Genomic DNA, 27,252 nt, shown 5'->3' with positions numbered 1-27,252 from the left:
GTTCACTGCAGCTCTGTGCAGCTCTATACACAGTGAAAGAAATGAAAGCAAACGAGCTGTCCCACAGAAGCGGACTGGCTAACTCTCACCCTGGACTCGGATCCAATCTGGAGGGATGGATTCTGGGTGGAAAGTTTGCCAAGCTCACGGCAGAGAGAAGAGAAGGAAAGCCTTTGTCCATTTAGCTCCTAGCAAACTTCTTCTTCCAAGCCTGTTTTCTCCTCTCCCCAGCAGGTGCAAATGCTGCCCTGCCCATGTTCCTGATGAATCTAAACACGTCTTCTCCTCCATCCCTAGACACTTGAGCCATGGTAAGGGGCAGGGGTGGGGGGGGGGGAGCCCCACCACTGTGCTAACTGCAGCACCTATACATTTACATTCTTCAACTTCAGCTGAGGTTGCTGAGGCTGCCTGATGTTGCCAGAGCTTCTTCTCAGTGTCCCTAGTCAGCTCTCTCCCACTTTTCAGTGGCAATTCTAAAGCTTCATCACTTGCAAATTCCAATCCATCACCCTCCTCTCTCCACAATAAACAACTAAGAGGGCCAATTAATTTATTAGCCTTAAAGGTGAGGAAGGCTTCTGGAAGCAAGATTTAGCCAAATCTTGAAAGGTGAATAAGACATCTCTTGTGACCCATTTCGCATTCTGTGGGTCCACCTTTTTGTTCCAGCCATTGCTCTGCCATCAGCTATGTGACCTGACAGCTTTTCAACTTATGTACCAGTCACCTTTCATTTTCTGCCCTGAGGTTTCCAGCAATGTGGGATACCTGTGGGAACCCACTCAGCCAATCTGGTACACATGCAACCCTTGAAGTGTGAGGAATTTTACACCCATGGGGCAAGCTCTGACCAACGGGTAAAGGAAGCCAGTGAATAAATAAATACTCCTCTTTTCCACGTCCTGGGTAACTACTCTAAGGTACACTCCACATGGCCCCTGAGAAGGTCTCCAGTAGAAATAAGCCTCATTTGGAGCTCCCATTGTGGCTCTGTGGAAACGAACCTGACCAGTATCTATGAGGACGCAGGTTTGATCCCTGGCCCCTCCTCAGTGGGTTCAGGAATCCGGTGTTCCCATGAGCTGTGGTTTAGGTCGCAGATGAGGCTAAGATCTGGAGTTGCTGTGGCACAAGCTGGCAGCTGTAGCTCTGATTCGACCTCTAGCCTGGGAACTTCCATATGCCGCAGGTGCAGCCCTAGAAAGCAAAAAAGCAAAAAAAAAAAAAAAAATTAAGCCTCATTTGCCCTCAGTGGCAACCAAGTCCCTAACACACACTCAGATTGCCTTTCCCTTTGTCCCGATATCATGCTTTCCAAATCCCACTCCTGTTCCTCAGGATCACTTCTCCAAACAAACTACCTCTTTACATACCCTTATCTGAGGCCGAGCTTTCGGGGGAAATCCAGGTTAAGACAGATCGTTAGGAATTACTTACTTAGGTAGGGAGAGAGGGAAGTGAACGTGTTCCAGGTAAATGTGCAAATCTGTGAAATCGCAGAGGCATCGTCTACCCAGCAAGCCAAGTGTAGTTACACACCGTTTTTTCCCTGTAAACTGATTGTCTCGCAGCCTCTAAATCTGTGAATGTCACCACTATCCACCCCGTTTCTCTGCTAGAAATCTGGGAGTTATGCTTGACCCTTCCTTCTCTCTTTCTCCTGCTCTCTTTTTTTTTCTTTCTTTTTTGGCCACTCCTGCAGCACATGCAAGTTCCCAGGCCACGGACTGAATCCAAGCCAGAGTTGCAACTTATACCGCAGCTGCAGCAATGCCGGATCCTTAACCCACTGCGCTGGGCTGGGAATTGAACCAGCTCCTTCACAGAGACAAGCTAGATCATTAACCCAGTGTGCCACAGTGAGAACGCCCAACCCTCCTTCTCTTTATCCTCCCACATCCAGTTACTTAGCCTTAAAGTTCTAAATATTCTCCAATTTGTGCCCATCTCTCCATGACCACTGCCACTGCCTTGGTCTAGCCCAGCACCATTTCCTGCCAGGCTCCTGCAATAGCCTCCCAGTGGTCTCTCTGGCTCTCCTCACTCATGCAGCGATGTTTCTAAAATGTTAACCTGTTAATGATCCTTCAAAGTATTCCTACAGGACAAAGCACATATTCTATTCTTACCTTTACCCCTGACCACATGGCAAAATACGGCAGTTAAGAGCACAGACTTTGAAGTAAAAGGCTAAGGTTCAATCACTAACTCTTCCATTAAATGCTCCTAAGACAGTTCCTTATCTGTTCTCAGTAAGGTCTCAAGAGGCTGACCCATGAATCCTCAAAACTAATAAACCAATATTCACTTGCAACATGAAGCCTTACACTGAGGAGAAATCGCTGGGAACAGGATCTAAATTGAGCAGGAAGGGACAATCCGTGCAAAAGAAAGAGACAAGCCAGATAAAAATGGAGATAACAGAGCAGAAGGGACAATCTCAAAATCGGGGCTCCAGAAGTTCCCGTCTGGCTCAGTGACTGACGAATCTAACTAGCATCCGTGAGGACTTGGATTCGATCCCTGGCCTTGCTCGGTATGTTAAGGATCCTGTGTGGCTGTGGCTGTGGTGTAGGCCAGCAGTTATAGCTCCAATTTGACCGCCAGCCTGGGAACCTCCACATGCCATGGGTGCGGCCCTAAAAAGCAAAAAAAACCCCAAAAACTGGGGGCTCTAGTGCTACGAAGCTAAAAAAGCTATCCTAAGTCACCCTTTCCTTCTAAAATTTAGGAAAACAACTTTCAGGTTTAAAGTCAGCAAGAAAAAAGGACTACAGTAAAATCTTACACAAAGTTAATACCGAAAAAGACAACAACAAGGGTTCCCGTTGTGGCGAAGTGGAAATGAACCCGACTAGCATCCACGAGGATGCGGGTTCCATCCCTGCCCGCGCTCAGTGGGTCAGGGATCTGGTATTGCTGTGAGCCGTGGTGTAGGTCGCAGACACAGCTTGGATCCCAAGTTGCTGTGGTTGTGGCTGGTCTGGCAGTTGTAGCTCCGATTCAACCCCTAGCTTGGGGACTTCCATATGCCTCGTGTGCGGCCCAAAAAGCAAAAAACAAACAAACAAACAAAGACAACAATAGTAGAGGTTAGAATAACATCTCTACAATAAAAGTGCTCGTCAGAAAGACATGCTCAAAAGACAGATTAAATTCATACTCTAATATCTAAAATGGAAAATGACAGAGATGTGAAAGAATAACATAAATTTGAATTAGAAAAGTTAGAAATGAAATAACAGAACTCAAGAATAAATTAGAAATAAAAGAAAAAAAATTCAGAAATAACAACTAAACCAGGAAGAACACAAGAGTGAATACAAAACATAATTCATAATGCCTAAGGGAAACAGAATGTAAAAAAAAGAAGAAAATCCTTCGAGTTCCCTGGTAGCTCAGCAGGTTAAGGATCTGGCATTGTCACTGCTGTGGTGTGGGTTCAGTCCCTTGCCTGGGAACTTCTGCATACTGAAGGTGCAGACAGGAAAAAAAAAAAAAAAGATATTGAGTTCCCACTGTGGTGCAGTGGTGTCTCTGGAGTGCTAGGACACAGATTCGATTCCCTAGCTTGGCACAGTAGTTAAGGATCCAGCAGAGCCACAACTGCAGTGTTTAGTCGCAACTGCAGCTTGGATCTGATCCCTGACCTGGGAACTGCATGTTCCATGGAGCAGCCAAAAAAAGAAAAAAGAAAAAAATATATATATATGTGGAAAAAATGTGCTTTATTTTACAAACAAATAGAACTGGCTTATAAATATAAAGGCTGCAGGTAATCTGTTCAGCACTGGCATCATGAGTACTTCTTAAGGCGCCTACTGGAAATAAGCTTCATGTAGTCCAACCGCCAGAGAGGCAAGGACTAGGGACTGGTGGTGACCATCACAAAGGCTGCCACCACCTAAAAAGGAGGCAAATCAGAGAAGCACACGCCCAAGAGAGGACACACCATCACCTCTGAAACAGTCCTGCCAAAAAATTCAAACTGGAACTGGATTTAGCCTCTAGGTCCCACTACCAATTTATAGGATATACAGAGAGAGGAACACTGTTTAAACTACACCCCAGGGTCGAAATCGGCAAAGTACAGACTGTGGGCGCTCTATAGGAAAAAGGCCAGTTCCTTCAACGTATAAATCATAACGGAAAAAAAAGACATAGAGGGGAAATCTATATATTAAAAGTTTTTTTTTTGTCTTTTATCTTTGTTGTTGTTGTTGTTGCTATTTCTTGGGCCGCTCCCGCGGCACATGGAGGTTCCCAGGCTAGGGGTCCAATCGGAGCTGCAGCCACTGGCCTACGCCAGAGCCACAGCAACGCGGGATCCGAGCCGCGTCTGCAACCTACACCACAGCTCACAGCAACGCCGGATCGTTAACCCACAGAGCAAGGGCAGGGATCGAACCCGCAACCTCATGGTTCCTAGTCGGATTTGCTAACCACTGCGCCACGACGGGAGGTCCTAAAAGATATTTTAATCAATTATAATGTATAGTCCTCATCTGCTTCCTGAATTTTTTTTTTTCTTTGTCTTTTTGCCTTTTCTAGGGCCTCATCCCGCCACATATGGAGGTTCCCAGCTAGGGGTCCAATCGGAGCTGTAACCGCCGGCCTATGCCACAGCCACAGCAACACCAGATCTGAGCCGTGTCTGCGACCTGCACCACAGCTCACAGCAACGCCGGATTCCCAACCCACTGAGCAAGGCCAGGGATTGAACCCACAACCCCATGGTTCCTAGTCGGATTCGCTAACCACTGCGCCACGATGGGAACTCCTGCCTCCTGATTTAAATAAACACACTAAAAACATTTTTAAAAAATCCTACTTATAAGGCAGTTGGAAATTCATACATTGATTTGCATAACTGATGATACTAATGAATTACTACTAAATTTTTCTTTTGGCTGCACTGGTGGCCTATGGAAGTTCCCAAGACAGGGATGAAATCTGAGCCACAGCTGTGACTTACACCACAGCTGCAGCAATGCTGCATCCTTAGCATAATTATTGTGCCAGGCTAGGGATTGAACCCAACCACCACACAGACAATGCCAGGTCCTTAACCTGCTGCATCATAGCAGGAACTCCATTTGTTTTTTTAAGATGGTATAATAACACTATGCTTTTATTTTTACTTTTTAAAGCCCTCATCTTAGCAATATTCTGAAATATTTACAGATGAAATAAGAGATTTCCTTCAAAAATAAGAGATTTCCTTCAAAAGAACTTGAGAGGGAACAAGGCGGGTGGGAATATAAACGAAATAAGATTTGCTGTGGGTTGATAACTGTTAAGTTGGATGACGGCTCCATCGGTCATGTTCCATGTACGTTTGCACATGTTTGAAATTTTCCATGATAAAACATTTGAAAAAATAACTGCTCCACAATTGTTTAATAAACAGCAATTTTAATCATTATTATTAGTTGACTCGGAATAAATATTTGCTAAATGAATGAGGTCAGACTTAGGACTGAATCATTTGCCAACAATTATGAAACACTATTATGAAGAAAATATAAAACCTAAGAACTTTTGTATTATAAATACCAGTTATAAGAATGGAGCTCACTCACCCAGGGCCTAGGAGAATGAATGAGCCCATAATCTCTCTGGATAGGTCAAGGAAAGAGGTTTGGGCAGCTGAAACATAAAGTGGTAAGCCAGTAAATCAGCAACACTGTGGGATGAGATAGGGCAAAATGAAGCAGAAAACAGTGCCGGAAGAATAAAACCAAATGAAATATGTTGAAGAAACATAACATAGCAAATACAATGTCCAGCTCCAATAATCTAGAAGCACACACAAATACAAGTGTCCACATACAAGTAGGAGTGCAAAACATTCAGCAAATGCGATGCAAATGACAAAGATGGTAAACCAAAATGGTAAAATACGTTTTAAACACAGAAGCCAAACAAAGCTAATACACTGCTGTGGTCTTTCTCTGAGAAAAGCAGAAGCCACAGTAATATTTAGGGAACTCAATCTGGAGGAAGTGGGTAGAGATTAAAGAACCAAAAGCTAATAAACTCAAAACTCTAAAAGGGAATATTCTTACCTTACCTAAAATCTTATTGAAAACTGACCAAAAGAGTCTCCAAATGTTTATAGGAAGCTGCTCTTGGGAACACAGGGAAAGAGAAATAAATTGTCTCAAATGTTGCTTTTAAACCATGGCACAGCCGGGGGGTATAACTTTCTCCCCTGAGGAGGTACCTGACACCCCTGAGCAAACACGACAAACCGCCTCCTCACTCTGTCTCACTTTCTCCAACCACTGAGACATACTTCCATGGAGCTTCCTACAAGTTTATGCTGATCCCAACCAGACAGTTCTGCGTTCTGGCTCAGGGTTTCCTCTGTGCTTAATGGCCATTCAGGAGTCTACTCATGCACCTCCACAGGGGAGCGTGTGGCCTTTCACTGCAGGGTGGAATGCAAACTGACGTGCAGCCAGGATTGCAGGAGCCACTGGCAAAGAAGAAACAAGTGAAGACAGCAAAGAGAGTGCTGGCTACGGCACAGCCTGAGAAGCTCACTCGGAGGTGGGATGATACGCAAAGGATGCCATGGAACGACACGGAAACAAAAGAGCAAGGGAGGAAAAGAAATGAGACTGCGCAGGACGCCTTAATGACGATTTTAATCCAGGTGTGAGGGGAAGCCCCGAAATAAGGAGAAAGTGGCCAAAACCGCAAGAAGAGGTAGTGACGTGGGAGTCAAATGCCCTCCTGGCAGCTACGTCACTCTTCTTCCCATGCCCGCTCTCATTAATATTATTACCAGTATTCCACTGTTATTTCTCAAACCTCGAAAAGTTAGAGGAACTCATTTGCATGAAACTCTCAGGATCTCCAGTTCCAGCATATGGCAAAAATAAAATTTCTAAGATTTACAGATTATGGAGCAAAGAGAGTTTAGATTATACCTCCATATTTTAGACCATAACTAAAAAACTCCTGGGAAGACCACTAAACACACTTAGCTCCTTGGTAAACCTGGCGTCTGTCTGTGTGAAAGGACAGAGTTCTCTTCTCATCACCTTAGTGAAATTCTCCACCTCTTCCACAAAGAAATAAGAGCTGTGCTCCAGAAAGTAACACATCCAATATTACGGTATTAAAAATCCCTGCTGCAATTAGAAGCACAAAAGCCTACTAGGATAGAAGCAGAGAAAATAAAAAGAGAGGCCCAAAAGTGAAAGAAAATGCTTATATACATTGCATTGGAGGCCCTGGCCAGGGCAGTAAGACAATTAAAAAGGAATAAAAAGCATTAAGATTAAAAAAGAAGGAATTCCTGTTGTGGTTCAGGGTGCTAAGAACTCGACGAGTATCCATGAGGGTGTGAGTTCGATCCCTGGCCTTGCTCAGTGGGTTAAGAATCCAGCACTGCCGCAAGACGTGGCACAGCACAGATGCGGCTTGGATCCCATACTGCTGCATCTACAGTGTCAGGCCAGCAGGTGCAGCTCCAATTCCACCCTTAGCCCGGGAACTTCCATATGTCACGAGTGCAGCCATAAAAAGAAAAAGAAAAAAAAAAGATTAAAAGGGAGATATAATACTGTTTTTATTTACAGGCAACATAGTGATATATATATCTGGAAAATCCCAAAGAATCTGAAATTTGGAGTTTCTGCCATGGTGCAGTGGGTTAATAATCCAACTGCAGAGGCTTGGGTCCCTGCAGAGGTGTGGGTTCAATCCCTATCCTGGTGCAGTGGGTTAAACGATCCAGAATTGCTGTAGCTGCAGGGCAGGTCACAGCTGTGGCTCAGATTCAGTCCCTGGCCCAGGAACTTTAGAATGCTATGGTTGTGGCCATAAAATTAAAAAAAAAAAAGTCTGCAATTTAACAATGTCATGGGGACAAGGTCAATCTTATGTCTATATACAAGCAATAAGCTAGAAAACTGAATAAAAATTACTAGCTACAATATTAAATTGAAGTGATATAGGAATAAAATTACTGAAAGATGTTCAAAATCTATGCACTGAAAATTATAAAAACACTCTTGAGAGAAACTCTAGGAAATCTAAATAAACAGATGTTCAAGGATTAGAAGATTAAATATTAAGACGTCAATTCTCTCCAAATTGATCTGTAAATTCAAAGCAATGCCAGTCAAAATTCTAGAAAGCTTTTATTTAAAAAAACTGGCAAACTACTTCTAAAATGTATACGGAAATGCAAAGAGCCCAGGAGGACCACGGCAACCTTAAGGCAAAGGAACAAAGCTGGCAGATTTATACGACCTGATTTTAAGACCTACTACTTAAAGTTAAAATAATCAAGACTATTGGGAAGGTGCGGATAACATATAAACACTACTGCATAAAACAGATGACTAGCAAGAACCTACTATGCAGCACATGAAAATCTACCCGATAGTTTGTAACAACCTATACGGGGGGAAAAAAGAATGGATCTATTTATATGAGTAACTGAGTCAGTCTGCTGTACACCTGAAACTAATTCACTGTAAGTCACCTATATGCCAATAAATTTAAAAAAGAGAGAGACTTTATTCACTGGGGACTGGAGTAGAGACAGACAAACAGAACAGAACAAAGCAGAGAGAACAGAAACGGCAGAGACATGACCAGTCAAATGATTATTAACTAAGGCACGGGTGCAATTCAAACGACTATGGAACAACTGAATATCCACATAGAAAAAAGTAAATGTTTATATCTATAACATTTTTATTTAGTTTATTTGCTTATTTATTTATTTTTGGCCATGCCTGCAGCATGCAGAAGTTCCTGGGCCAGGGATGGAACGTGAGCCACAACAGTGACAATGCTGGACCCTTAACCCGCTAAGCCACTAGGGATTCCACCTACATTTTTAGAAATAAACACAAAGAGTATCTTTATAAGCTCAGGATAAGCAAAGATTTCTTAGGAAACAAAAAGTACTGACTTTTTCAAAAAAATTAAAAAATCAGCAATCTGGGTTGTAGCAACATTTAAAATTTCTGGTCATCAAAGTCATCCTTAAGAATATTTAAAAAAAGGAGTTCCGATTGTGGCTCAGCGGTAGCGAACCCAACTAGTATCCATGAGGATGGGGTTTGATCCCTAGCCCTGCTCATCAGGTTGAGGTTCCGGCGTTGCTGTGAGCCGTGGTGGAGGCTGCAGATGTGGCATGGATCCCACGTTGCTGTGGCTGTGGCGTAAGCTAGCAGCTACAGCTCTGATTTGATCCCTAGCCTGGGCGGCACTAAAAAGACGAAGAAAACAAGAATACATTAAAAAAGTAGCGTTCTCACGTGGTGCAGTGGGTTCAGGATTGGGCGATGTCACTGCTGTGGGAAGGGTTTGACCCTGCCTGGGAACTTCCGCGTGCTGTGCGTGCAGTCAAAGAAATTAGTACATATACACACATATACATACGAAGGCAAGCCACAGACGGGCAGGAAATAGTCATAACACATATCTGACAAAAGGCTTGTATCTGTAATACATAAAGATTCTTATAATCAATAATAAAAAGGCAAACAACTCGAAAAAAGGCAACTGCCTTGAAGAGACATTTCACGGAAATATACAAGTGGTCAATAATCACATGAGAAGGTCATCAGCATGATTATTACCAGGGAAATGCAAGTCAAACCCACAATGCGACAGCACCGCACAACACCCACCGGAAGGGTTAAAAGGAAAGACTGACAACACCAAGTGCTGATGAAGATGGGAAGCAAATGTAATTCTTACCCATTGTTGATGGAACTATACAATGTACTACTACTTAAAAACTGTTTGGCAGTTCCTAATAAAGTAAACCCTATAACCTAGAATTTTTTTTTTTTTTTTGGTCTTTTTTGCCATTTCTTGAGCCACTCCTGCGGCATGTGGTGGTTCCCAGGCTAGGGGTTGAATTGGAGGTATGGCTGCCGGCCTACACCACAGCCACAGCAATGTGGGATCTGAGCTGCGTCTGCAACCTACACCAGAGCTCATGGCAACGCTGGATCCTTAACCCACTGAGCAAGGCCAGGGATCGAACCCACAACCTCATGGTTCCAAGTTGGATTCGTTAACCACCGAGCCACGACAGGAACTCCGACCTAGAATATTTTCACAGAAAGACGTGCAGAACAATGCTCATAACAGTTTTGCTCATAATATCTAAAAATTAGGAACAATCCAAATGACCATCAACAGAAAAATGGGTAATTAGTGGTATACTTATTCCATGGAATACTACGCAGCAATAAAAAGAACAAACTAGTTATACTTGCAATAATATGAATGAGTTTGAAAAATACTACATTGAACAAAAGAAACCAGAGTGAAATTATATGATTCCATTTACACCTAGTTCATGAACAAGCAAACTATACGGTGACAGAAACCAGAACGGCAGAGACTGCAGGTGGTGGACTGACGAAAACAAAGCACAAAGGACCTTCCCAAGGGACGGAAGTGCTCCAGGTTTGCGTACGATAGCCTGTGTGTACATATTTGTCAAAACTCATGGAACTATATACTTAACACCTATGTCTTTCACTGTGTGTAAGTTATCTTTACGATGTATAAATTATTTCCCAATAAAGGGAGAGAAAGGCCACGTACATAACTACACTAACTTTTTTGTTCTTTAGTGAAAAGGTAGGTTGAAAATATTAATACATCTATTTGCAGCCACCAGAAATAGCAGGAGAAATTTTGCCCCCCAATTCGAACAAGATGGTAACATCACACAGAATGAATTTTCTCCAAAGGACATAATTTTAGAACAGTTTACAGTGGATCTTTCTCAGTTTCTGGGCCACAGGCCATTTGAGAGACTGTATCCTCATATCCATTATGCCCATGGTAGTTCCTTAATCAAAGGAGACTAAACATTCAAATACTGTCATGTGGGGGATCTGACATTTTTGAAAGTTCCTTTGTACTTCTTTCCAGTGAATCTCTCATCCACGGTCAACTGCTTTTCTGATTTTTACTATTATATATTAATTTTCCTTTTTTTGTGAACTTGATATAATTGGAATCTTTGGAAGTACATCTAAAGTATATCTTTTTTATAAAGATGTACTATGACTGAAAATATTGGAAACTAGTGATTGTGACAATTAAGTGTCTAAATCTTCACAAATAATCAAAAGAAAAAGCAGTTGAAACATGGGCAACAAAGTATGTGAGGCAAGAATATGTATTTTCAGGGAGTTAGCTTGTGACAGTGGGTTAAGGATCTAGCACTGTCACTGCAGTGGCTCAGGCCACTGCTGTGGCATGGGTTCAATCCCTAACCTGGGAACTTCCACATGCCACAAGCATGGCCAAAAAAAAAAAAAAAAAAAAGAAAAAAGAAGAAAAGGATACATTTTTTAAAAGCACTGTAGGAGTTCCTGTTGTGGCTCAGCAGTAATGAACCCAACTAGTATCCATGAGGATTCGGGTTTGATCCCTAGACTTGCTCAGTGGGTTAAGGATCTGGCCTTGCCGTGAGCTGTGGTGTAGGTTGCAGATGTGGCTCGGATCCCGAGTTGCTGCGGTTGAGGCGTAGGCCAGCAGCTGCAGCTCTGATTCAGCCCTTAGCCTGAGAACCTCCACATGCTGTGGGTGTGGCCCTAAAAAGGAAAAAAAAAAAGCACGGTAAACTGCAATGCATTGGGTAAACATAAGATGATATGTATCTTCAATAAACAATGAAAATCAAGAAACAGTTTTTCACCTTAAGTTTCTGATATATGTAGCGCAGAGAATCTGCAGTTCCTATGTCAGCGTCATCGGCAATACACACAATATCTAGCTTCACTTTCATCTTGAGGTCTGCACACAGAGCCTTTTGGACGTCCCTGGTTGTAATGACAATGACTTCTACAGCATGAAAAGAAAAGAAGGAGAAATGCAAAACTCTCATTCACTTAGACAATGGTTACACTATTTCAATTAGATTTGGTCTATTTCTAGATTTAATAATCACAGCAAATACTACTGAGACTTTGCAATGTATTTTACATGCACTCTATCAATTCTACAGCAATCTCATTTTACAAATGAGGAAATTAGACTAAGTATGAGGTGACTTTGTTCAGGGTACATGAAACTAACAAGCAACAGATCTAAGATAAAATTCAGATCTTGTATCAATAGGACCCACTCTTTTTTTCTTATTATTTTTTTCTTTTTGAGGGCCACACCCTTGGCACATGGAAGTTCCCATGCTAAGGGTAGAATCAGAGCTGCAACTGCTGGCCTACACCACAGCCACAGCGACTAGGGATCTGAGCTGTGTCTGCGACCTACAGCTCACGGCAAGGCCAGACCCTTAACCCACTGAACAAGGCCAGGGATCGAACCCACATCCCCATGGATACTAGTTGGGTTCATTACCGCTGAGCCACAATGGGAACTCCAGGACCCACACTTCATTACACACCACTTCTTTCTGACATAAAGAATTCAGAAGAGCATTTATCAAAGCATATACAAGTGGGATCACATTTTAAATCTTCAATCACTACAAAGAAAGAGTTGTTATCATTACTTCCCACCAGCCAGACTTTAGGGCTTTACGGAAGACCACAATGAATGCAGTGATAGTCAATTTCCACATTATAATCGTGTCTTCACCTTATCCATGTAGCTATCAACTAAACAGAAAAAACCTGGGGCTTTGTCATGGATCTTTGGCAGGGAAATGTAAGCCACTGCAATAGAACATGTGTGGCTGGTGCCTGAAGATCAGGTTTTAGCGCCTCTAAAGTAGAACAATTTCCACTGCTTGTTCCATGGCAGCGCTCAATTCTTTCCCTTTCGCTATAATAATTCTTTCCTGCTCTCTTCTCTCTTCCTCTTTCTTCCTCTTTCAAATAACTTCAACTTCCACCTTCTTTTTCTTCCTTTCCCCCTTGGCTTTTTTTCAGTCACTAACTCATTTATTCAACTAATAGACACAAATACATTTAATATATAAAGGACAAAGAGGCACTGAGAATTCAAAAATGAACTAAACATGGTCCCTATTCTTAAGAAATGTAACATGGAGAAATGAGACATGGAAATGATGAATTAAGGAAGGCTTCCTGGAAGGGATGGCCTCTGAGGTGGGTCAGGATGAATTCAAGACCAACAAAAATCCCTAGAGAACATACTCTATGTAAAACGCTGAGGTGGGGAGTTCCCGTCGTGGCGCAGCAGAAATGAATCCGATTAGGAACCCTGAGGTTGCAGGTTTGGTCCCTGGCCTCGCTCAGTGGGTTAAGGATCTGGCGTTGCCGTGAGCCGTGGTGTAGGTCGTAGACGCAGCTCGGATCCTGCGTTGCTGGAGCTGCGGTGCAGGCTGGCAGCTACAGCTCTGACTGGATCCCTAGCCTGGGAACCTCCATATGCCGTGGGTGCGGCCCTAAGAAGACAAAAACAAAAACAAACAAACAAAATAAAAAATAAAATGCTGATGTGACAAAGATGGATTAGACACAGTACCTGCTCTCAGGGAGATCAGTCTCCCGTGTCACTAACTACAGCATAAAGCAGGCCTTGAGAGGCACTGAGAAAAACAAAGTGTGATGAAAGCATAGAGGACAGGGTGACTGATACTGTTTGGGATTTCAAAGAAAAGGTGACACTTCCATAGGCTGGAGAGGACGTTTTAACTATAGACATGGCAGAGTCAGTCTAATAATTGGACCAGGACCTTTCTGTGGGGAGAGAGACTAATTGTAAGCGGGGCTGTGCTAACTCCTCTAAAACCATGAACAATAAAAACAGTGAATTCAGACGTGATTGTTCAACTCCAGAATCCTATGTTTAGGAGACACTCTCCAAATTCTGAGTGCCCCTCAGTGAGAAGGAATTATCTATACAAGGGGTATTAAATATACTGAAAAAAGGAGTTCCCGTCGTGGCTCAGTGGAAACAAAACTGACTAGGGCCCACGAGGTTGCTGGTTTGATCCCTGGCCTCGCTCAGTGGGTTAAGGATCCGGAGTTGCCGTGAGCTGTGGTGTAGGTCACAGACGCGGCTCAGATCTGACGTTGCTGTGGCTGTGGCGTAGGCCAGCGACTATAGCTCCAATTCGACCCCTACCCTGGGAACCTCCATATGCTGTGGGTGTGGCCCCAGAAAAGATGAAATAAATAAATAAATAAACTGAAAAAGGCCACCCCTAAGCATAACTACAGATACAGCAAGAGCAAAAAGGAAAAAAAAAACAAAACATATATGACGAATACACAAGAACTTATTAAAGGAAAGTAGGCTGTTTAAAAGTATGAAGATGTGTCCTTCACCCGTGAAATTGAGCTCTAAAAAGAGAATCTTTTCTCTTTGGTGGGGGGGGGGCCACACCCGCGGCATATGGAAGTTCCCAGGCTAAGGATCGAATCAGAGCTACAGCTACAGGCCTACACCACAGCCACAGCCATGTGGGATCTGAGCCATGTCTGCAACCTACACTGCAGCTCACAGCAACACCAGGTCCTTAACTCACTGAGTGAGGCCAGGGACTAAAGCTGCATCTTCACAGATACTAGGCAGGTTTGTAACCCACTGAGCCACAAAAGGAACTCCAGAAAATCTTTTCTAAAACACATCTCTTAATATCAATGTCATACAGACTACTGCACAGAATGATTCATGCGTCTGTCTCAAAAAGGTAGGAGTGGAATGAACACTAGATCACAAGCCCGGGGCCCAGAATCTGGCACCACCTCTATCTGGCGTTCTGATTTGCTCTAACACCTCGAATTCACTGTGGCCAAAGCCGAACTCGCGGTCTCTTCACTAACACCTAGTCCTTGTCACGTATTTCCTCTCCTGACTACTTGCATCCCCGTCTACACCAGTCACTCAAGCAAAAAGTAGAAGGAACTCTTCCCTCTCTTTCTGCTACCTCTCCCCATTAATCTCTACCTTTCTCAAATATCCCCGCTTCTCCGTCCTTAGCGCCAATGCTCAGTTCAGGCCCTCTTCACTGCTAGCATGGACTTTTCTATCAATCTCTAACTCGTCCCCCTGCTTACAGTCTTGACTCCTTCAAACTGATTCTTTACACAGCTCGGCTTTCAAAGCAATTTTTAAATTTTTATTTATTTATTTATCTATTTATTCTGTTTTTTCAGGGCCACACCCACGGCATATGGAGGTTCCCAGGCTAGAGGTCTACGCCACAGCCACAGCAACGCCAGATCCGAGTCACGTCTGTGACCTACACCACAGCTCACAGCAACACCAGATCCTTAACCCACTGAGGCCAGGGATGACCGAACCCGCAACCTCATGGTTCCGAGTCGGATTCGTTAATCACTGAGCCATGACGGGAACTCCTCAAAGCAATTTTTTAAAATGCAAATCTGAGTTGTCAAATTTATTACCATAAAGCTGTACACAATACTCATTTATTATCTTTTTAATGTCTGTAGGATCTGTAGTGATGTCTTCTCTCTCATTTCTGCTATTATTAATTTATGCCTTTTCCCCTCTTTCTGATCAGTCTAACTAGACTTTTAACAATTTTATTGATTTTTTTTTCAAAGAATATCTTTTGGTTTTACTGATTTTCTTGAAGGCTTTTGGTTTCTATTTCATTTATTTCTGCTTTTATTATTTTTATCTCCTTTCTACTTTTTTTTTTTTTTGAACAGCATCCAGGGCATATGGAAGTTCCCAGGCTAGGGGTCGAATTGGAGTCACAGCCACCAGCCTACACCACAGACACAGCAACACCAGATCCAAGCCACATCTATGACCTACACCCCAGTTCACAGCAACGCCAGATTGTTTAATCCACTGAGCAAGGCCAGGGATTGAACCCACATCCTCATGGATATTAGTTGGGTTGAGTACTGCTGAGCCACAAGGGAATTCCTTTCCTTTTTTTTTTTTTTTTTTGGTCTTTTTGCTTTTTCTAGGGCTGTGCCCGAGGCATATGGAGGTTCCCAAGCTAGGGGTCTAATCAGAGCTACAGCTGCCGGCCTACACAATAGCCACAGCAATGCGGGATCCGAGCCGCGTCTGCAACCTACACCACAGCTCACGGCCACGCCGGATCCTTAACCCACTGAGCAAGGCCAGGGATTGAACTCACAACCTCATGGTTCCTAGTCGGATTCGTTTCTGCTGCACCACGATGGGAACTCTGAACTCCCTTCCCTTCTACTTATTTGTTTCATTTGCTCCTCTTTTTCTCGTTTGTCAAAGAAGCTTAGATGATAATTTGAGACATTTCTTCTTTTCTAAGAGTACGTAATGCTACAGAATGTCCTCTAAATACTGCTTTAGCTATACCTCAAATTTTAATACACTGAATTTTCATTTTCAGTAAGTTCAAAATATTTCCTAAATTTATCTTATGATTTATTCTTTGAATTATGTAGAAACATGTGATTTAATTTCTAAATACTTAGGGATTCTCTTGCTATCTTTCTGTTATTGATTTCTAATTTAACTCTCCTGTGGTCAGAGAATATATTTTGTACGATTTTAATCCTTATAAATTTATTAAAACCTACTTTTTCCCCAAAAATATGGTCTATCTTGGTAAAAGTTCTTAGCACTTGAAAAAATAAGTGCATTTAGCAAAGCTGCAGGATGCAAGGTCAGCATAAAAACTGAATTTTTATGTACTAGCAACAAACTTCTGGAAATTGGAATTTAATAATTACCATTTATGACAGCATCAAAAATATCAACTACTTAGAAGTAAATCTAACAAAACATGTGTAAGTCCTGTACACTGGAAACCATAAAACACTACTGAGAAAAATTACAAAAGACCTAAATAAGTGGAGAGATATACCACGTTCCTAGGTCAGAAGACTCACTGTTGCTAAGACGGGAATTCTCTTCCTTCTGATCTGTGGATCAATTTAATCTCAGTGGAAAAACGCCAGCAACCCTTTTTCATAGAAAATTACAAGCCAATTCCAAAATTTATATAAAGATGCAAAGGACTTAGAGTAACTGAAATACCAATTATTACACCTCAGTTTAAGCCTTTCACCAGGTTCCCACCGCTTTCAGGGAACCAAATCTAAATTCCTCAGCATGGACTACGAGGCCCTTCACAGCCTGACCCCTGTTCAGCTCTCGCATTAGCTCTACTCCGCCCCACTGCACTTGCTATTACAGCCACGTCAAACGCAAAGCAGCTGCAGGACATGCTGGGCCGATCATGGCTCTCTCTCTGCATATGTCTGTTGTTCCTTCTGTACGGACTGCACTCTCCTCACTGGTGGTCAATCTGGTAATCTACTTTTCAAGACTCAATTCAGGGAGTTCCATTGTGGCTCAGTGGAAGTGAGTCTGACTAGTGTCCATGAGGTTTCGGGTTCAATTCCTGGCCTCGCACCGTGGGTTAAGGACCTGGTGTTGCCGTGAGCTGTGGTGTAGGTTGCAGACACGGCTCGGATCCTGCATTGCTGCAGCTGGGGTATAGGCCAGCAGCTGTAGCTCCAATTTGACCCCTAGCCTGGGAACCTCCACATACTGTGGGCATGGCCCTAAAAAGACCAAAAAAAAAAAAAAGAGAGAGAGAGAGAGAGAGAGGGATTCAATTCAAGGGTCAGCTACTCTGTAAAGCCTTCTCTGAGTCCCTCAAGCAGAAGCAACAACTTCCTTATAACAAGCACTCATAATGTGTCTCTGTTGTAACGTTTCTCTCGTCACACAACGATAATCAGTTTACATGTGTATCTCTCCACTAGACTCTAAGGTTCTAGAAATCAGGGCCTGAGTTTCTCTTCAATTCTGTAACTCCGTGCTTGACATACCCCCCGGCACATACAGGTTCTCAGCAAGAAATGTCCCTGACTGTGAGGCACTTGTGTGCTTCATACCATACACGCTGACATCCTTTCAACGTTCACCTTGGATCACGGGGAGAGCAGCTCTAACAGAGTAACACTTAGAACAATTAACCGTTTCCGCACAGCCGCAGGGTGCTCCCAAGTTCCTAATGTAAAGAGGCCAGTCTCCAGCCATCCTTGAGTCCTGGTCTTCTTGTATTCATCCTCTCTCACCCTCATAAAGAGGAAAACCCCTAAAAGTTGTAAGAGTCCACCTCATTGCCAGAACTCACCTTCAAATCCAACACGTTCCAGCAGGTTCAATGGGTACCATATTAAAGGTTTGTTCCCGACTGGAAGCAGAGGTTTGGGAATACTGGAAGTCAGGTCTGTCATCCGAGATCCCCCTCCAACTGCCATTACTACTGCCTGAAATTCCATTTTTACAAGCTGCAATAACACAGAAAAAAAAAAGACAAAAAAGTAACAAAAATCAAAACACATACAGTATTGACCCTATTTTTATTTAGGTTATTAAAATCCACTTGTGTCAAATCCATCACCTCCAACTCCATAACCAGAATGAATAAAGAGTCTCCTTAGCTGCAATATAAACATCACAATTATCCTATTCTCTTACTCAATGATAAAAACTCTCAGCTCCAGCCTGGGGAGATGAGCTGGAGGAAGGAAATGAATCAAAAAAAAAAAAAAAAAACTTGGGGAGTTCCCGTTGTGGCACAGTGGAAACGAATCCAACTAGGAACCATGAGGTTGCGGGTTTGATCCCTGGCCTCGCTCAGTGGGTTAAGGATCTGGCATTGCCACATGCTGTGGTGTAGGTCGCAGACTCTGCTCAGATCCTGCATTGCTGTGACTGTGGCATAGGCCAGCGGCTACAGCTCCGATTAGACCCCTAGCCTGGGAACCTCCATATGCTGCGGGTGTGGTCCTGAAAAGACAAAAGACAAAAAAAAAATAAAATAAAATTTGGCCATTGTCCTTGAGTTGCTCACAATTAAGTGAAGGCAAATGCAGTAAATTGCAATATACACTCAGTAATGCCCTGGCAGGGATCTATCCAAGACGAAGTAGGCATATACAGTGATGGTAACACCCAAGTCTTCCTAGAAAAGACAAGGAAAGCTTTATAAGAAAGCAATGCTCGAGCTGACTCCTAAAAGAGTATGAGTTTTATCAAGTTAGCTCCTGATATGTGAATTCTTATTCCTTCAAAAAATTTAAAACTGACTAGAATTAATAACAAAAATACAAGCACATTAGATCTCTGAAAAGTATGAAATGACTTAAGATTCCTTTAATAATTCAGCCATCTGCTCCCATCCTGTCATGATCCCCAACATGAAAGATGGCACTAACCTAGATTTGCAGAGCCCAATTGTAGAAACAAACCAAATTCATTTCTTTTGGCGTTCCCACTGTGGCTCAGCCATTAGCAAACCCAACTGGCATCCATGAGGATGCGGGTTCGACCCCTGGCCTTGCTCAGTGGGTTAACGATCTGGTGTTGCCGAGAGCTGTGGTGTAGGTCACAGACACAGCTCGGATCCCGAATTGCTGTGGCTGTGGTATAGGCCATCAGCTACAGCTCTGATTGGACCCCTAGCCTGGGAACTTCCATATGCCACAGGTGTGGCCCTAAAAAGACAAAAGACAAAACAACAATGACAAAAAACCAAATTAATTTCTTTTCTTCAAACTCAAGTAATAAATGAGCTTGTGTGACATTCAAAAAAAATCTCTTAATGGAGTTCCCTTGTGGCACAGTGGGCTAAGGATCCAGTATTGTCACTGCACCATGTTGCTGGTGCTGTGGCTTGGGTTCCATCCCTAACCCAGGAAGTGCCACATGCCACCGACATGGCAAAAAGAAAAAAAAAATAGTAGCTACCACAAAAGAGAGGCACATTAAAAGGTCCTAAGTCCTTACTGATTTAAAATAAATGTGCTCTTTAATTTACAACAAATGACGTAACCTTTTAAATACAAAAATGAAATTTAATGTTCAGGAAAAATAATTTATTTTAACACCAAACTGCCAAATACTGTTGCACCTTTACCATAATTTTGATCAGTCTTGGGTTCCCCACGTCAGTACCTAACACTCTCACCCTATACACACAAACACAAAGTGGAAACTCTTATACAACACCCACGATTTAAAGATATGGTAATTTGTTTTGTTTGCCTTTTTGTCTTTTTAGGGTCTCACCTGTGGCATAAGGAGGTTTCCAGGCTAGGGGTCGAATTGGAGCTGTAGCCGCCAGCCTACGCCACAGCCACAGCAACACGGGATCTGAGCCGCAGCTGCGACCTACACCACAGCTCATGGCAACGGCGGATCCTTAACCCACTGAGTAAGGCCAGGGACTGAACCTGACTCCTCATGGATGCTGGCTGGGTCCATTAACCGCTGAGCCACAATGGGAACTCTGACGACATGGCAATCTGGATTCTAGCAAGCATAGCCTCAAATTGGAAAATTTTTTGTTTTGCTTTTTAGGGCCACACCTGTGGCACATGGAATTCCCAGGCTAAGGGTCTAATCTGAGCCACAGCTGCTGGCCTACGCCACAGCCACCGCAATGCAGGATCCGAGCTGTGTCTGCAACCTACACCACAGCTCGTGGCAACGGCAGATCCTTAACTCACTGAGTGGGGCCAGGGACTGAACCCACAACCTCATGGATCCCAGTCGGGTTCATTAACCGCTGAGCCACGAACGGAACTCCCTTCAAATTGGAATTTAACTTCAATCTGGCACTACATAACTCCCATAACATCTGATAGTATTATGAAAAGAGCACCAGGTCCTTAAGAGTTAAAAGACCTGAGTCAGAGTTATGGTTCTACCACTTACAGGTGATGTAACCAGGAGCCTGACATTTAAAACTCTATCGTCCTCAGATTCTAGAAGGGAGCCTGGTGGTTCAATTCCCAGACCCTTAAACCAGACTGCCTGGGTTTGAATTCTAGTTCTACCATGAATTAGCTGTGTGATCCGTGGTAAACTACATAACTTTTCCAAGCCTCTGTTTTAACTTTCTTTTTTTATTACTATTTTTTATTAAAGTGTAGTTGATTTACCATATTGTGCCAATGTCTGCAGTACAGAAAGTGACCCAGTCATACGCATACACGCACTCCCTTTCTTATATTATCTTCCATCATGGTCTGTGCCAAGAGACTGGATACAGTTCCCTGTGCTGTACAGAGGGACCTCATGCTGATCCATTCTAAATGTAATAGTTTGCATCTACTAAATCCAAACTCCCAGTCCACCCCACTCCCTCTTCCCTCGCCTTTGTGTTTTCTGAATTTTCTAAGATAAGGATAATTAGTTTCTACTTCACAGGGTAAATATTAAATGAGTTAATCTACGTAAAACACACAAAATAATGTTAATCCCGTGACAAGCATTGTATCCATGTTTGATATTATTAGACAGATCATGAAAGGCTTCTGTGCCAACTGAACCACGATGTTGCGTAATTCTGGTCCCTGTATTGCTATTCTTGCTTCCTAAGCGGCCCTTCTCCTGTATGTAATCACCTATTAAACTTTTAAGACTCAGTTCAAGAATCATCTTGCCTAAAAAGCCATTCCTAACCCTTCCCACGCTCCTGGTAGAAGTAACTAACTCCTTTCCCCTTAGATGCTTCCACTCTGCTATGTACACAGCATCTCTGCCTTTACAAGCTTTATCATCCACTTGCTATTGCCTGCGAGTTCCCTGACTGTCATCCCTGTATTCCCAGCACCTGGCCAGGCTCTCAATCAGTGTTTGTGGAATAAGCACCTGTGACCCTCACAACAACCCCATGTAAGAGTCAAGTTCAAACGTGCAGAAGTGACATCAGAACCCAGGTCACCTCGATCTGAGGTTCCTGCTCCCCATGAGGCCCGGGTGGTCCTCATGAACATGACTTTCCATGACACCAGGCAAGCCGTCAAATGTCTCAATGTCACTGCCATGACTCTGGACGATGGGAATCAAGGCAAAGATTCATTAGCCACCCAAGTTTTAAGAGAGGGTGTTCATGGCATCCCAGACCTGCCTCCGTCAGAGCACTCACTGCCTTCTCCCTTCGAAAACTGGCAAGATAAAACATCATATCATAGTTATCCTCTCAGCGAGACCTTACTGCATTCCTCTTTGTATTCCACTGTCTTGCACTTAAACAACTAAACAGCATCAATGAACAAAGGGCTTAAGTGGACAGAGCTCAGGCACTGTCCTCAGGGCGCCTGGCCCTGGGTCTGAAGCTCACTGGATGAGACTTCTAGCAGACCCTGCCCTCCCTGAAACTCAGTTTCCTCCACCTGTTGCACAAGGTGGTTGGCTCGGATTCTCCCCGAGCGCCCTTCTAGTTCGGGCACTTGGCTCCGCGGCCAGGTCGGGCAGGCGCTCCAGCCGGCAACTCCGGGGCTCCGCGCCCCCGCCACCCGCTCAGGCCCTGCTCGGCCGGGCTCCAGGAGCTCGCCTCCCTCCGGGGAAGCGGGGCTCGGCGGCCTCCACCGCGCGGCTCCCCCGGCCAGCCAACTCGCGCGCGGCCTGGCAGCGCAGAAGCTTCGGCTTTACCTCGGGTCGCCGCGCCGCCACCGCTCCCAAAGCTCCCCACGCCGCCGCTGCCTGACAGCCCAAAGGCGCAGGCGCGCGATGGCCGAACAGATCGATGGGACGCGCCGGGCAGGCCCGCGGAGAAGGGATGAGCGCCGAATGATAGATGACGGCCAGAAGCGCGCTGCCGGGAGGAACTGAGGAGAGCGGCGGGCGGCGCTCCCTGTGGCTTTAAGTCCATTCACATATCATCAATGTCCAGGTGAAATGGAGTTCTAACTAAAGAACAACCCCCACCCCTTGGCTAAGAAGGCAGCTGCAAGCCTTTCAGCTGTGCTGTCACTATACTACCCTTCTTGTAATAATGTAACAACTGTGTGCCCTCTGTCCAAGCCAGCAGCCCTGCTAATCAGGTACCCAGCATTGCTTATCAGTTCCGCTTCTGTAACCTTGCTCGCTCAGTTTCTTTTTTCTTTTTTTTTTTTTTTTTTTGGTCTTTTTGCTATTTCTTGGGCCGCTCCCGCAGCATATGGAGATTCCCAGGCTAGGGGTGGAATCGGAGCTGTAGCCACCGGCCTACACCAGAGCCACAGCAACGCGGAATCTGAGCCGCGTCTGCAACCTACACCACAGCTCACAGCAACGCCGGATCGTTAACCCACTGAGCAAGGGCAGGGATCGAACCCGCAACCTCATGGTTCCTAGTTGGTTTCGTTAACCACTGCACCACGACGGGAACTCCACTCGCTCAGTTTCTTAGGGAGGAACACTGTCTGCTTGGGGATGGGGGGAGGTCCGGGATGCTTACATGGGAAAATCAAGCCCTTGTAGTGTGTAAAAGTTACTGAGAACAAAGACCTGGTGCTCAGACTCTGGAGGTGTCTCCTCTGAGCCTGCACCGGTGCTGAATAAATCTTGCTTTTCCATAGATCTGAGTGCTGTTTGTCTCCTTCCATTGCCACGGTTTTTGCGGTTTCCGCAACACAGGGAGTGTCCCTCGCGGTGCAGGGGTCCTTGAAACTCAGGCTGGAACAGCCGCAGTCTCTTCCTTAAGGCAATTGTCCTTCTGGGATCGGGCCCCAACCACACTCTGCGATGTGGGGCTCCCCAGTGGAGAAATCACCAAATCCCTTGCAGGCCAACGATTGCCAAGGTTTTCCATGTCCAGTGATGTCTAATACGGGGACTCAACGTTGGCTTTTCTAAACCAGACTATTTTGGTGTGGAAAACACCCGCCTTTAATCCATCAAAACGGGTGGGGACGTGGAATTAGGGAAGATCTCACTGAGATGGTGACATCGAACAAGATCTTGAAGAGCGTGAGTCAGGTGGATATTTTCTTGAAGAGCGTGAGTCAGGTGGATGTTTTGAGTAAAAGCCTTCCAAGCGGAGTGGTCAGCAAGTTCAAAGGCCCTCAAGAGAGACCGCAAGTTCAAAGAACATAAAAGAGGCCAACATGGCTGAAGCAAAATAAGTGGGGCAGAGGAATGACGACCAAGGAAGTCAGAGAGGCAATGGAGGAGAGGGCGGAGAATTCAGACCCTGTGGGTCTTTTTTTTTTCTTTTTTGGCTGCCCCTTGGGCATATGGAGTTCCTGGTTCAGGGACCAAATGCCAGCTGCAGGTTCAACCTACAGAGCAGCTGTGGCAAAGCAGGATCCTTACGTTGGGATGTCGGGCTGGGAATGGAACCTGCATCCCTGAGCTCCAGAGATGCTGCAGTTCCCTTTGCACCACAACAGGAACTCCAGCCCTGGGGTCTCGTATGCCACTGTGAGGACCTTGAAGGAAGCGGAGGAGGAGCAGTATGACAGGTTTGAAAGGATCACCGGTTGCTGTAATGATAATAGACTCCCTGGGAGCACGGAGACCGCTTAAGAGGCTGCAACTCTATGAAAGAACCCAAACAGCTGCATCTAGACAACTCCAACAATTGTGAGAGATAATAATAAAATTTTTTTTGATGTTTTAAACAGGAAGTTTTGGGGTGGTTTGTTAAGCTACATAGATAACAGGAACAACGGTCATTATCTCTTTCGCACACATTCCTGCAATTTCCTAATCTTTTGGAAGCTTCCTCTTTCTTTCTCCATCTCTTAAACCCTAAAATGCTTTAGCTCCCTGCCACTTATGAGGTAGAGTCTAATTTCTGCAATAAAAGTAAACTGCTTTATTCAAAAGTATGTATTGCCTGCCTGATACATGCCAACCAATGTTTTGGATGCTTGATGCTGGAGATACAGCAACCGAGAAACACCAGACTCGTACTTTTCCCCAGACTTTCAGTCAGAAGAATAGGCGCTCAGTGCAGAACCTACTAAAAAAAGTCCTGGAGTTTCCATCATGGCTCAGTGGAAAGGAATCTGACTAGCATCCATGAGGATGCGGGTTTGATCCCTGGCCTTGCTCAGTGGGTTAAGGATCCGGCGTTGCCATGAGCTGTCGCAGACGTGGCTCAGATACCGAGTTGCTGTGACTATAGTGTGGGGCAGTGCTGATTCGACCCCTGGCCTGGGAACCTCCCTATGCTGCAGGTGTGGCCCAAAAAAACCCAAACAAAACAAAAAACAAACAAACAAAAGTCTCGAAGCCATATCCATAAAACCGGCCTATCCTCCTTCACTTTGGGATACTGGGGATGAGTTGTTACTGGATACTTATTTTTTTAATTCTTTTTTTTTTGTCTTTTTTGTTGTTGTTGTTGTTGCTATTTCTTGGGCCGCTCCCACGGCATATGGAGGTTCCCAGGCTAGGGGTCGAATCGGAGCTGTAGCCACCGGCCTACACCAGAGCCACAGCAACACGGGATCTGAGCCGCCTCTGCAACCTACACCACAGCTCACGGCAACGCCGGATCGTTAACCCACTGAGCAAGGGCAGGGACCGAACCTGCAACCTCATGGTTCCTAGTTGGATTCGTTAACCACTGCGCCACGACGGGAATTCCTGGATACTTATTTTAACTCAAGTAAAACACTAAGTATGTTGGTAAAAGGGCGCCATGGAACGATTGGTTTGGTTACAAGAGACCCGAAACTTGACCACCCTTTGCTTCTGCAGCAAGACTCTCTCTCTCTTTGGTATTAAGCAAGCAGAAGCCTTGGGAATTATAGTATTGTTTCGAGGTAAGAACTAGTTATGAAGTGAGAACTGCATTCAACCTCTTATGTGTCATCCATTTTATTTTATTTTATTTTGTCTTTTTAGGGCCGCACTCATGGCATATGGAGGTTCCCAGGCACGGGGTCGAATCGGAGCTTCAGCTGCCAGCCTGCACCACAGCCACAGCAACGGGGGATCCGAGCCACATCTTTGACCTACACCACAGCTCACGGCAACGCTGGATCCTTAACCCACTGAGTGAGGCCAGGGATCGAACATACAACCTCATGATTCCTAGTTGGGTTTGTTTCCCCTGTGCTACGACGGGAACCCCCTGTCATCCATTTTAAATGCTCATGTTTAAGCCAGCAAATGTTTTCAGGGAACTGGAGGATTTTTCTCCTACAGGTGAGGAAAGTAGTTGAGAGACTGCTTCAGTTTAAACTCATTTTCAATTTTTCCCTTAGGGCAGCAATTCTCAAACTTTTTGGTCTCTGGACCCTTTATACTCTTAAAAATTATTGGGGCCCCAAAGAACTTTTGTTTGTATAGATTGTATCTGTTGATATCGACCATATTAAAAATTCAAACAGAAAATTTTTAAATATTAATTCATTAGAAATAAAAACAATAAAACCATTACATGGTAACATACTAACATTTTAATGAAAACATAACTATGTTTTCAAAATAAAAAAATAGAAGAATACCATGGTTTCACCTTCTTGCACGTCTCATTAATGTCTGGCTTAGAACAGAACAGCTAAGTTCTGCCACCAGTTGTCACCTGTTGTGTTGGTTAATGAAAACCTGACCTCACACAGATGCATAGCTGGAAAAGGGAGAGATGTTTTAATAGCCTTTGTCAGATAATTGCGGGTATACTTCTTTGATACTACACCAAAACTTATTAAGTGGTCGTCTGTTAAAAAAAAGATTCATTACAACATAGAATCTTTTATATCCATGAACATTCTGTACCTCTGTTATAGTACTTGCACTTTCGGCATTTTACGTATACATGATTTTGCAGCTTGACGCAATGATCACTTGAAAAATGTTTGTTCACTAAGTTATATAGATCGTCCCAATGTCGACTCGTACAGCATTTTAAAAATCACTTGTTAATAGCACCACCAATCTCATCAGAAAAGTCTTTAAGGAGTTCCCGTCGTGGCGCAGTGGTTAACAAATCCGGCTAGGAACCATGAGGTTGCGGGTTCGGTCCCTGCCCTTGCTCAGTGGGTTAAGGATCCGGCGTTGCCGTGAGCTGTGGTGTAGGTTGCAGACGAGGCTCGGATCCCGAGTTGCTGTGGCTCTGGCGTAGGCCGGCGGCTACAGCTCCAATTCGACCCCTAGCCTGGGAACCTCCATATGCCGAGGGAAGGGGTCCTAGAAATAGCAACAAAAACAACAACAACAACAACAACAACAAAAAAGACAAAAGACAGAAAAAAAAAGAAAAGAAAAGTCTTTAAGAATGCTGGCAAGCTTGTGATGGCAAATATGAGTTTTTCAAACCTCTGATTCTCTCTGGAAAGCTCAGCTATTATCATTGTTATCGGTTTTCCTTGAAGCAAGTGGCTGGCTTACTTCACTCACTTTGATAACTTTCTGTCCATGGTTTGACGGTTGTTCTTTCAAGTAAATACAGTGTTCGGGGAAAGAAGCAGCAGTTCACACGTCAAGCGATGGCTTTGCTGGAGACAGCTCACATGCTTCTTTCCTGTGAATGGAGCCGTTACACGAGTACTTCCCATTTCATCACGTAAACTATCAAAAAGACTGTGGGAGTTCCCCTTGTGGCTCGGT

General features: G+C 44.2%; 1 protein-coding gene across 1 annotated transcript in view; it reads right to left on the bottom strand.

The window, feature by feature from the left end:
- The window catches only part of EIF2B3 (eukaryotic translation initiation factor 2B subunit gamma), a 136,019-nt gene extending 113,580 nt beyond the window's left edge, over window positions 1–22,439 (bottom strand). The window contains exons 1-3 of the mRNA XM_047789267.1: window positions 22,360–22,439; window positions 18,050–18,206; window positions 11,702–11,847 (exon numbers count right to left, since the gene is read on the bottom strand). Of these exons, the coding sequence (XP_047645223.1) occupies window positions 11,702–11,847; window positions 18,050–18,197 (294 nt within the window). The 5' untranslated portion in view covers window positions 18,198–18,206; window positions 22,360–22,439. The remainder of the gene's footprint in view (window positions 1–11,701; window positions 11,848–18,049; window positions 18,207–22,359) is intronic.
- Between the last annotated feature and the right edge of the window lie 4,813 nt (window positions 22,440–27,252).

This window comes from Phacochoerus africanus, chromosome 8 (assembly GCF_016906955.1).
Source record: "Phacochoerus africanus isolate WHEZ1 chromosome 8, ROS_Pafr_v1, whole genome shotgun sequence".
NCBI lineage: Eukaryota > Metazoa > Chordata > Mammalia > Artiodactyla > Suidae > Phacochoerus > Phacochoerus africanus.
This window is presented reverse-complemented; position numbering and strand designations above follow the sequence as displayed.